The sequence below is a fragment of the Pollachius pollachius genome (genome assembly GCF_949987615.1).
Source record: "Pollachius pollachius genome assembly, chromosome: 14".
NCBI lineage: Eukaryota > Metazoa > Chordata > Actinopteri > Gadiformes > Gadidae > Pollachius > Pollachius pollachius.
The window spans coordinates 21,257,280-21,270,461 of record NC_136947.1 but is presented as its reverse complement, the minus strand read 5'-3'; the positions used below and the strand labels follow the sequence as shown (position 1 = coordinate 21,270,461).

Genomic DNA, 13,182 nt, shown 5'->3' with positions numbered 1-13,182 from the left:
CCCAGCATTGAAAATGGTCTATATAGCTCTTTTCTGCAGAATAAACAGTGAATGTAATGTACTTTTATAATTATTGGCCCAAACCTCCACAGTAACTTAAATAAGGTGAAACCAGTGAACAATAGAGGATGTGTAGTGATTTTTGATCCAGAGCCTGTTTAGCTTTATAGAATACTGCAATGATTCTTGACAACTTGGAGTGTATATGTTTTATGTGAGATTTCCAGTTTAGTTTCTCATCAATTGTTTCACAGAGGAATTGTATTTGACCAACTCGTTCAATGTCTACGCCATCAATCTGTATCTTTATTTCTTCATTTTAAGTTTAACAATAATTTAATATAATTTAATTTTATATTAAATAATAATTTTAATATCAAACCATAATTTTAATTTTCTAATTTCTATATTGATCACCTCTACTAATTGATCTAAATCATCACCTGAAAAAAATATATTTGTATCGTCAGCAAACAATATAAGTTTCAACATATTAGATACAAATGTAATTTAAAATTTGGCCCCAACACTGACTTCTGGGGGACACCACAATCAATGTCCAAACACAGAGGAGCAATCACCAAGTGTCACAAATTGTTGCCTGTCACTCAAATAACTCCTCACCCAGTTGCCCACTATACCCCTGATGCCGTAACGTTACAGTTTTTTTCTTAATCTGTCATGATTTATTGTGTGAAATGCTTTTTTTAGATCTATGAATATCCCTACTGATTGTTGTTTTTGGTCTATATAATTTGTGATTTCTTCAATTGAATCTAATAAAGCCATTGATGTAAATCTGTATTGATTATCAGTGAGCAGTTTGTGTTTATCTATTTTTTTGAATCGATTATTGAATAGTTTTTCAAGAATTTTGGAGAATCGTGGTAATAATGAGATCGGTCTGTAATTTGTGAAGTAGTGTGGGTTCCCAGATTTGTACAGAGGTATGGCTTTTGCTTTTGTTTGGAAATGTACCAGTTTGGAATGATAAGTTACAGATGTATGTGAATGGTTTTGTTATTCCATCAATCACTTTTTTTTACCACAATCATATCTATCTCATCACAATCATTAGATTTTTTACCCTTACAATGCAAAACAATATCAACAATTTCCCATTCATCCACTGCTGTGAGAAACATAGAGAACTCATTTCTACTAATTGATTTTTCCATATTTAGCTCAGATGTCCCTTGATAAGGAATTTTTCTTGCTAGGTCCAGACCAATATTAACAAAAGACTAGTTAAAGCAGTTGGCCACAACATCCATATTGTACTCCTCCTTTTCATCAACCAAAAAATACTTAGGGTAATTAGGAGTCCAGAACCATTTTTTTTAACACTGTTCAGTATGTTCCATATTCCTTTAATATAGTTTTTTTTCTTTTCCAATATATTCCTATAGTAGTCTTTTTTTATTAGTTCTTATAATTGTACTTAACTTATTTTTAAATGTTTTATATTTGTTCTCAGCATCTTCAGTTTTCAGCCTTATAAAATTTTGGTACCGTGTATTTTTCTTTTTACAGGCATTTTGTAGACCCTTCGTGATCCATGGACATTAAGAGTATTTAATGTTTCTTGTTTATTGTGTTATTGGACAGTTTTTATTGTATAATGTTTTGAATATTCTGAGAATTTTTTATATGCACCGTTAATGTCTATTAACGGTTAAGTCTATTTTCTGATACATTTCATTCCAGTTCTGTGCCAGCAGTTCATTTTTAAAAGCAATCATCGATTCTTCAGATATAACTCGTCTGTATTCTTTATTTTTGACTGGCTTATTGTTCTTATAGTTCCTGTCATAAACTGTAAAAACTGGTAGGTGGTCGGTTATATCATTCATCAATAGTCCGCTTAGTGTACTGTTTTCAATGTCGTCAGTGAATATATAGTCTATTAGAGTGGCACAATGTGATGTGATTCTGCTAGGTCTGGTAAGGACGGGTGTGTACTGTGTACTGTTTTCAATGTCGTCAGTGAATATATTGTCTATGAGAGTGGCACAATGTGATGTGATTCTGCTAGGTCTGGTAATGACGGGATAGTAGCTCATGCTGTACATTGTGTTTATAAATTCATCTGTCATTTTGTGTTTATTTGTATTAAGTAGGTCAATATTGAAGTCTCAACAAATGAAAAAATGTTTTTGTTACCCTTGTTGGAGAAAATGTCTTCCATCCAGTCTTTAAAAACCTCTATATTAGAGCCAGGTGCCCTATATAAACAACTAATCAGATTATTATTTTTTTCTTTGCAGATTTCTATTGATATGCATTCCAAAACATTGTCCCCTACTGTTGTCATATTGTCCAGCACCTTGAAGTTTAATATATTGTCCACAGATATGGCTACTCCTCCTCCTCCTTTATTTAGTCTATTTGTATAACTAAGTTCATAACCATCCATGTTAAAGTCCAGTTCTCTGTCCTTATTGATCCAGGTTTCAGATATTGCGATGACATTGAATGGTTGTGAAAAAGTATCTAAGTATTCCCTGATAGAAAAGTTTGCGTACACGCTTCTGCTGTTGAAGTGAATAATTGACAATTTGCCATCGGTCTTAATGCTCCAGTTGAGAACTCACCATTAGAATGCTGTATTACTAGTGTGGGGCTTTTTTGATGATTGGTTTATGTTGTTCAAACCTCTTGGAATTTGCATTGGGACATGCTCTTATGCTGCTTTAATGCTACTATGCTACTATTTGTTTTAGGGAGGGACCAAGCCGTTTCCTTACTGTCTGGAAGAAGAACAGTTTGACAGCCCTCCAGTCTGCCATGACATTAAAAATGTCTCCCAATTCTGTGCATGCCTTATGCCGCCTGCTCCAGAGATATCCCGTCAACAATAAGGATCGCGCCGACCTTCAAGTGACCTCAGAATTCAGCCCATCTGCTACAGCTGCAGGTTAGTGGTTAGCCTCGCTGGTGCCACAGCACAAAGGTGGAGGATTATTTGCATACCGACCTTGACCGATCAGTGTTCAGATAATGTGCTATCTGAGCGACAAGAACTCACAGGCTGATTCCATGAAGGCAAACACCATTCACCATTTATAAGCAGTGGCTTAAGGCTGTACGCTAAAATTGGAATAGTAGCAGGGGGTTCCAGACTGCGAACAAATGTTTGCATTTTGCGACCAAAATTTGAGAGTGCGATTGAATTGTACGTCTGGTCGTGCATATGTGCGACCAGTAAATTGTCCCTTTTTTATTTTTCTATTTTGACATGCTAAACGTGGAAGGGCCGCGTCAGTAAATCCGGAATCTGGCAGGCCAATGAATATGAGAAGGATAGGGGATGGCCACTGTTAGTGGCTAATGTGTGGAGGGGGAGGGTCCTAAAGATTATCGAGCGCGTAAACGTGAGAAGGAGAAAGATTTGACAACCTGCTACGTGCATTTGAACAATGAGCAAGCAAAGACTCATACTTCCGACCTTTGGCAAGTGTGCCAGTTCTATTCAGAGTCCTGCACAGGTGTAATTTTGCAAACCCTTACCCGCCCTTACCCGTAAAACTGCATCCGACCCGTGTTTCGACAGTAGCGCGAATTACATTCCGCACCCAACCAGACCCGCTATAAACTGATATCAACGCCCGACCCGCACCCGAAGGAAAATTAGACTCATTAGATGGAAAGCCGGGAAAGTACAATATCTGGTGTTTGGCGTGGGGCTTTAGATTGCTTAGTTGACTCCTCCGCTACTGAATAGCATATCCAGCACCGGAGAAGCGTCGCTCGCAATTGCAAAACCCGTGACCGCGACCCACGCTGTTCTGGTGTCCGACCTGACCCATGTCCGACACAGTACATTGTTTTTCACCGTTTCATGACCACTGGTTCCCATAAAGGGCTTTTCACACAGAAGGCATTTGTCGCGCCTGCTGCATTCTCAATGGAGAGGCGAGCGGGCAGACAGGAGGCGCAGCGTCCTGTCAAGCGGCATGACGACAAGCGGGCGCATTCCCGTGAATTTGAAACAGCACATTGTAATTTCTGCATCTTTTATCAAAATATTTTTCAGTAATACAGTGAAAATTAGGAGAAATGTGAATATTTGTATGGCATGTTGATTTACAGTGTGCGCCCCTAAGATTTCTGGTTGTGCCCCTAAAATTTCCAGTTGGGGGCCACAGTGTAAATTTTAGTCTGGAGCCCTGAGTAGAGTCATCGTTCAAAGGAGAAGATGAATAGTGTAGCAGTAGTGCTAGCACTATCCTGTACCACATGAAGAACAGTTTAGTATTAGTACTAGCAGTACGCTGTACCACTTTAAGAACAGATTATTAGTAGTACTAGCACTATGCTGTACCACGTTAAGAACAGTTTAGTAGTAGTACTAGCACTATGCTGTACCACGTTAAGAACAGTTTAGTAGTAGTACTAGCACTATGCTGTACCACGTTAAGAACAGTTTAGTAGTAGTACTAGCACTATGCTGTACCACGTTAAGAACAGTTTAGTTGTAGTACTAGCACTATGCTGTACCACATTAACCTGTTAAGCCCTAGGCCTATTTCACAGGCCTCCTGCCCGAAATGACATGCCCAAAATGAGTATGCCTCTACAACTACAAGGGTTATATGAATAAAGTTGGGTTACAAAAAGAAGGTAACACCTGTGAGCAGGGCCGGATTAACACTTTCTGAGGCCCGGGGCTAATTACCCGGGTGAGGCCCTTCATATCATGATGTTCTGACGCATGACCTCACACAAACCCACTAACACATCAGCGTACACAGTAGGCCTACCAATCTATGACAGACTATTTAAAGTGAACTGGTAATATGATTTCAATTTAATTAAATTCATTTCAATTCAAGGGTAGCTTTATTATAATTGCAGTAGTGTTGACAAAGCTGACAGAATGAGGATTGGGAAACAAAATGTATCTGAATTGGCCTACTTGAAAATGTAGGAAAAAAGAAAGTATGAAATTGGTGATTCGGTGACTTTGGCAAATCATTACAGAAAAAGTAATAGGCCCTACAATGCATTTGCTATCAAGTACAGCAAGTTAGGCCCAGACAACATAAATGAACTGTTTTTTGAAAGTTACTTAATTTATAGAAATGCATCCTGTTTTTGTAAACTCATCAAAAACTATAAAACAATGTAGGGCCTATTGTAGGCTATTAAACAAAGGTCAATGAAGGCCCCGGCTATGGCTCAAACGGTTTGGGCATTGAATGGTTAATTTACTCCGGGAGTAACGCCCTGGTAGGCTACATGTCCGGTTACGCACAACAAACCCCAAGCAAGAAGACAGGCAGGAATGTACGATGCAACATATTTGGGGTGAACTGTTTGAAATGTGCACACAAACAAGCTAAAACTATTTTACACATTAATGGGGCTGGGTCATATAGAGGAGGCCGCCGCGGCAAACATGACTCACCAAGGGACTTCAGAAGGTCCGTCTTCTGCTCTTCTTCCGTGCAAAATCATTAATGAGCTCCTCAAAGTCCATTTGGGCCAGCATGTCGTGCTCAATTGACATTAAAGTCAGATTGTTAAGTTTCTCCTCCATCGTTCTCAGCCTGTTCTTGATAATTCCAAGTTTGGAAAATGACCTCTCCCGCTGGCATTGCTGACAGGCAATGTAAGGTAGATCCGCAGTGCTATGTCGACATTTGGAAAAACTTGTTGTAGATTCCTTTCTCGAATGAATGACAGTAGGTTCATCGGCTGCCTGTTTACAGTGGAGACTTTTGCGAAATGCAAAAACTGTCCTAGTTCATCAGGGAAATCATCAGCCAGGTCTTCGTGGTATTTTGCCTGCAGGTTGACGCTTTTCTCGCATATTTCACTGAGAGACAATGTGTCCAGTTGCGTTAGAAATCCGAAGTAGGTGGACGTTTTTTTGTACACTGCGTGTCTCTGTTGTAATGCACTGATCAGTTTGTCTATGATGACAAAGAATGTCTCCCGAAAGCGATTTTCTCCCGCATTGGACACAAGGGTTGGTTCGTCTGTGTCATCAGCCGGGGTGGTGCGCTTCACCTGTCGAGTCACAGTGTACTGCTGTGACAGTGATAGTGATTTGGCCTGGGATTCCAAGTGTTTGTACTGGGAGCGTAAATTGGACACAAAGTCTATGAGGGACTGGAGCAATTCCACAGCAGTAACTAGGTCCAACTCCACCTTCTGCAGGGCCCTGCTTGTGATGTCAAATCTTTGCAGCATGGTATCCCATATGATGGCGAGGAATGCTGTCTCGAATCTATTCAATTTTTTTGCTAGAGACTTCGCCTCATCTCGTGCGGCTGATTTCTGATGGTCGTCTTCTGCTATCTCGTTTAAAGTGTCGTGGATATTTTTGAAATTTAAACGGAGAGCTTTTGTAGCCCGGGCGTGTGCTGCCCATCGCGTCGATGAAAGTCCCTTGACCATCTCCATGCGCTTGTTCTCGTTAGACTCCAGTCCATCCATTAATATTTTCCAGCGGCTAGGCGAAGCTGAGAAAAAAGTGAAGATGGATTGAACTAGCCTAAAAAAAGAGCTGGCGTCACAGCAACAATCCACACTACAGACCCCAACAAGGTTCAGGGAGTGGGCCGCTCATGGAATCCAATCAGCAAGTGGGTTTATTTCCTGAATTCGGGCACGCAATCCCTTGTATGCACCTGCCATGTTAGACGCGTTGTCATAGCACTGTCCCCTGCAATTTTTAATGTCTATGTGCATGTCCTGCAGCGCATCTGTGACTGAGTCAAAAAGGGACTCGCCTGTATGGCTAAAAATGGGCAGAAATTTCAAAAATCTCTCAAAGATCTTGCCCTCCTGAGACACGTAACGCACCACAAATGTTAGTTGGTCAGTGTGACTCAAATCCGGTGTAGAATCCACAATAAGTGAAAAATACTTTGCGTGTCGAAGCTGCATTATTATCTCTGATTGTACTCGCTGGCCCATGAGTGCAATAAACTCAGTGCATACAGTCGATGACAAATATGAGGGTGTCCCCCGCCCCTTGTTTCCAAAACGTTTTAAGTGTTCATCCAAAAAAGGGTCAAACTTGGCCAGCAACTCTAAGATGCCCAAATAATTGCCGTTGTGCACTGAGCCCAGTGTTTCATTTTCTCCCCTGAAAGCGAGCCCACGCTCTGACAGAAATTTTATCACGGCCACAACTCTCCTCAATACCTCCTTCCAGTAATTCCCCTCATCTTTCAGTTGATCCTGCAGGCCCGCGTCGATCCCACGCACCTAGGTGCGCGCAAGCCAAGTAAGAACAGCCTTTCTGTGGGGCTGACCCACTTCGTGCATCTCGACTCGGTCAACTGAGTGTTTCCAATCAGAGAATCCGTGCTTGAAAGCGGACGAATCGTTACTGAATAGTTTGCAAAAAAAACAAAACACATTTCCAGTAGATGGGGAGTAAGACACCCATTCTCTTGCCACCTTCTCTCCATTTCTGAGCGAGCGACAGAACAATGTTTTGCTCAGACATCGCTTCTGATTTTTATAGCTCCTTTCAGAAGCCGAAAAATCGACATCTTTATGTTGACATTGTGTAGGTGCTTCAATTCCCTTTCCGACCCAATAGCTTTGCGTCTCCTCATTAACTTCTCCCCAGCAGGCAATGTCTGTTGATATATCTGTTTTCGCCCCAGCCTCAGAATCAACAGGCTCATCTGCTACATTACCCACTGCTTCTTCTCCATCCCTTGTTTCCTCAGAGATTGTAGCACTATTGCTAGCAGACTGGCTAGTTGGGCTGGTTAGTTGGCTAGCGGTGGTTGGCTGCTCTCCGTCACTGACAGTTGTATCTTTGTTGGTGGTAGCTGCTACAGCGGGCTGATTACTCCTCCACATGTTGGTTAATTTGGGTGTTTTCTGTAATAATTCTTTCGCTCTTTCCTTTTTTATTTCATCTAATTTTCGTTTTTTTGCTCCGCTCTCGTGTTTCCTTTGGCCCGGCATTTTCGCTCGTTTTTTTTTATGGATTTTTGTCATTTCACCTTCAGCGACCGGAGGCCCCCCTAGCGGCGAGGCCTGGGGCTACAGCCCGGTCAGCCCATTCGTTAGACACGGCCCTGCCTGTGAGGTGGCTGCAGAAGTGTCAGAATCAATACAGATGTTACTGTAAATTCAGTAAATTCAGCTAGAACATAGTAAGAAATGTCAATTTTCAATTTTTGCCTAGAGAAAACACATTATTTAGAGTGAATACCACCTTGAAACTATGGGATAGTAGCGCAGAACCTTTAGGGAAACATATAACAACATCTGATGAGTACCCTGTTCCAGGATAAATGCTTATAAAGTGAATAAAGTGATTTTAGAGAGGTTGTAGTACAGGTAGGACCAGGTGGACTAAATGGGGCCATTTGGGCACTTTTGGGCACCATCAGTGTCATTTGACCTTTCTAAGGTACCAGACTGTAAAACTAATTTTATTTCACTGACATATCACTATAGGTATTCATTACATCCAAATTCAACAGTTTTGACTTGTTGTGATTCAATTCACCCAGACCTCTATACATTTCCCATGTCAAAGAAAACCATACAATCGAAATGAAGTTTGACTCCAGCTGGAGCAGATATATTTGAGAACAACATATAATAAAACCAAACTGTAAAAACAAAGGTAAAAACACAGCTAAAGACTACAATAACTAGGGATATATATATATATATATATATATACGCTGGCAGCAACTTTGAACAAATATAACTAACTAACTAAAAAACTATATACACTAAGGGCTGTCATGCCACTGCTGGTAGCAGTTCTTTCTGGAAGTGAAGCACAAAGGGACCTGGCACTTCCTGCAGTACAATTAATCCGTGTCCAGTTCTGGCAACAGCAAGTCACTGTCGTCAGATGAGGAGGTCTTTCTCCTGCCTGCCATTATTGATTTGAAAAGAATAACAAATGGAAAAAAAAGGCAAGAAAATACAAAATAACTAGCTAACTACTAGCTAACTAGGAATGCAAACGTTGTAAGAAGCGTGTTGTAGGAGCGTATGTCTCTATCTAGCCGAGCGAGTGTCTGCTCTGAGAATGTTCTCGGCGCTTCTTGCGCGAATTATGCTGACCTTCCAGTCAAACGCGGGAAGATATATTAGGTATGCATTGGTCAATTTGGATGATTGACCCCTCTACCAAACCGTCAGAGCCAATAGGGTCGAGGGACAGTCAAATCGAGGGACCCAAATCCATGTAAAAAAACACCATTCGCCAATCAAAAGTATCACACTGTATAACATTTTTTATTTGTTTATTTTGCTCTTCTTTGGCTGCTAGTTCAGTGAGTTTTCGTCGTAGAGTGATGAGAGTGATATCATTGGAATCCGTGGAGCAGCTTTCATATGACATATAGTTTGTTTGGGTGGCATGAAGTAGCGAAATCGGCTGCGGCCAGTATGCGCGCATGCACGTTTTGCGTGTTCTGCTACGGGCTCATTTAGTTGCTTGGTGTTAGAATTGTGTTTTGTTTAGGTAAAAATGGTTATCATGGGCTTTTAGCCGAGCTTCTTCCCGTTACGTGGGTATGCACCATGGACATGTTGGAGCATGGTGGTGCTGTTTACAGCTGTTTACAGCACATGTTGGGTTTAAGAGGTTAAGAACAGTTTAGTAGCAGTACTAGCACTAGGCTGTACCATGTTAAGAACAGTTTAGTAGCAGTACTAGCGCTAGGCTGTACCACGTTAAGAACAGTTTAGTAGCAGTACTAGCACTAGGCTGTACCACGTTAAGAACAGTTTAGTAGTAGTACTAGCACTAGGCTGTACCATGTTAAGAACAAGCATCCGGGCGGCTCACGGCGCCAAAGCTCATTGAGTCAACGGAGCGCTGAACTAAAAGGAAAGTGCCACTTTCTTTTTTCCTTTGTCTCTTATCATTATTTCTGAAAAAATAGCTACTGGTAAATGAGGATCTACATTTAGGAACCAAACATTGCTGACTTTTTATTTTATTAATAATATATATATAATTATTAATTATTGAAAGTAAATCGGTCAAAAACGCTAAATCAACCACTCCAAACCTAAGCACTCGGGAGTTGACTGAAATTAGCTTATGTAGACCGGATGTACGGAGGTCTCCAAAAAGTTTTGTCTCATTATGACCACAGGCAGCGCTATAACTCGTAGTGAAACCAACTTGTGATCAAACCTTATCTTTTTAGGGATGTTTCACATGACTGCTTTCTCATGATTTTAAATGCCTTAAAACTTCTTTGCAATTGTGGGGGAGGGGCTTTACCCCAGATACAGGTTATTTCGGGATAAAGAGGTTAATCAACAAATGTTTTCATATTTTTCTGCTGTATAGTTTGATCAACATCTTCTCATTTATTATCCCCTTTGTAGATGGAAGCCAGGGCAAGAATAGAAGTGGCCGGCTAAACAATGGCGTTCCACAGGTGCCCCAAAAAGCAGTTTCCTCTGCGCTGGACGACCAACATGGCTCCCTCCCTTTACATGCATACCGGGAAAAGATCCTCAGGCTAGTGAAGGAAAACAGTGTGGTTGTGGTGGTGGGAGAGACCGGCTCCGGGAAAACAACACAGGTAAAACAGTAAACCGCATGTCAAGAATCACATTGCAAATTGAGCTCCTGTGTAACACACAGACTGATTATTATAATAATACAGATTCAACTGACCAAAAATTTTCATACCAAAAAAGGGCCGTTCCAGGTGTCCAAATCGATCACTCTGTGACCAAAACTGCTGAGCTAGAGGACTAAAACTATCAAGTACAAACTCCACTTTTCATAATTACAACCAAATATTATGTCTTTCCTTCATTTTTTTGTCCTCAATGTTGTATTTGATCCCATAAAACCCACAGTTATCATATAATAGCCAATTTAACATCTATTTAAATCAAATCCTTCTTTATGCTGTCTTTTAGTAAAATTCTGCCTTTATTCACTCTAGCCCGTGACCCAGTAGCATCTACATTGGATATTTTGTTTGCACAACAATATCACATATTTTGGTACCAAGATAACACATTGGAACCTTTGTTGTTGTGGAGATATCTATATCTATAGATACTCTATTTAATTTGGGTATGTTGTTTTCAGAAAGAACCTGACAGAGGCCTATTGATAATGAGCACTATTGGCCAAGGCTTAAAGGGACACTGTAGGAATTACTCCCATCTAGTGGTAAAATTGTACATTGCATTCAAACGATTTCTTTCAAATGTGCGTTGCTACCTGGTTGCAACTACGGTAGGTGGTATGTGCCAAGAAGCTATGACATCATGTAATCCAATACTACCTCATCAAGTTTTCTTTCGGATGATGAGATAAGTTATTTCAAACAAACTGCAAACTGCATTGGATCATTAGTGTGAGCATGTATAAGTAATTACTCTTCGAGCAAGATAGTGAATTATGTTGCTTAGGACAGAGAGGCAGTGGATCTGTGGGAGGAAGTAGGCATGAAATGCGACCTTTATTCAATCAAACATAGCCTATGCTGCTATCCACCAACGAGGCTGTTGAGGCTTTTAACTATACATGTTCTTCTGTTATGCTGCCTATGTAATGAATTAAACAACCAAGAAATGAGAAAAGCTTGTTATTTAGACAGTAACATTGACCTACCTACCTATGAAAGCAGGCAACTTCAGCGTCCCTTTGAAAATCGTAATCCTTCATTAGCTCTTAGGTATTAGGAAAAGCTACTCCGATGTTTACCCTTGTGGCAGAAGTATGATCTTGCATTATGAACTAAAGTGCAGTGCAGGCTTTCCAATTTGCTGGGGCAGTGACAAGCGCGTCCTGCTGAGCTCCTTCTACGTTTCACTCATGCCGGCTCTGAGCGAAAACGCTTTGAGCCTGCTAGTACCACCTAGTGCTTTATTTCCCTCTTGGCCGTTTTAGTTTTTCATAGTCAGGAAGAACATGGAAGCCTAAGTCCTTACCCGTGGAATGGGTAAGGACTTACCCGTTCAATGTAAATAATCTAAAATTAATATTAGAAATTCTTCGCGCTAATACATTACTTAAAATGCTACAGTGTCACTTTAAAGAACTTTATGGGTTAAATTTGATTTGTGCATAGCCTAGTGGCTTAAACAGATTTCCCTAACATTGGTTATGTTTAGTTATTTATGAGTCCTCACTAAAATAATAAGGTAATGCAGTTTAAAAATAAATAGTTCTGATAAATAAAATGTATTAATGGCTTGGGTAGAGGTGTTGCTGCGCTGTCCCCACAGAGACAACGCAGCGATATCATCATGAGCAGTTCTAACTGGAGAGAAAGTGAAACCGCGAGCTGCTGATCATGTGAGAAGATGATGTAGTCGAAAAAAGAAAAGACGTTGAAAGATTGTGCGATCACAACCAAAATTTGGAATTAATCAAATAAATTACAGATAAATAATACTGAAATGGCTACTTTTTGGTTGAACACATTTGAATTAAATATTTATGATCCCCCAAGTGGTAGACTGTCGGAATGGTGGTAAGACTACTAAAAGTTGTCCGAATTGGGGCATGTTGGAATGGCCGCATGTAACCATAACAAGGGTTATAGCCAACGTGTACTGTGGACAGTACGGGACCGGGACGAATTAAGGCCGTGACGTACAAGTTGTTCTGTGCTGTGTCCTGATTGGCTGAAGAGAAATAGCTACATCGTTGCGTTCTTTAACTGGACCTGGCAATTTGACATCAGTGTTCCCCCCAGCACTGTATGGTTAAGGCCGCCTTAACAACAATAGGGCCCCGCCTTGACTACCAATGTATAAAATAATTAAAAAATAATAATGATATATTATTTTTTTAAATTATTATTCATTAACAAAGTACAAAACTCCCGTAGGGAAAGAAAACATACTTCCATCAGGTACAAAAAAATAAAGATAAATAATGCATCGGTGATACTGTTCAAAACAATAGCCGTTCGAACTGAAACCCTCATCGAAGACTGCAGGGCCACAAGACAAACCACCCCCCCCCGCTCTTTGACCACCTTGACTAAGACATTTTCTGGGGGAAACACGGGTTAACACTGCTGCAACTTTTCCCCTGCGACGTTCCAAAACAGTCTCGTTGCGAGGCGAATCTTTGGTCTGAACTGGGCTAAGATATGAAACTCAAAGTCCTTTGAACAAAAATACAATAACCCCAAATTATTTATCTTTTGAAAATATTCATTAATTGGCCATTATAAATGCTGATACAGATAG

General features: G+C 40.5%; 1 protein-coding gene across 1 annotated transcript in view; it reads left to right on the top strand.

The window, feature by feature from the left end:
* The window catches only part of ythdc2 (YTH domain containing 2), a gene marked incomplete at both ends in the record, with an annotated part of 75,303 nt that overhangs the window by 2,638 nt on the left and 59,483 nt on the right, over positions 1-13,182 (top strand). The window contains 2 exons of the mRNA XM_079751144.1: positions 2,724-2,917; positions 10,342-10,541. Of these exons, the coding sequence (XP_079607270.1) occupies positions 2,724-2,917; positions 10,342-10,541 (394 nt within the window). The remainder of the gene's footprint in view (positions 1-2,723; positions 2,918-10,341; positions 10,542-13,182) is intronic.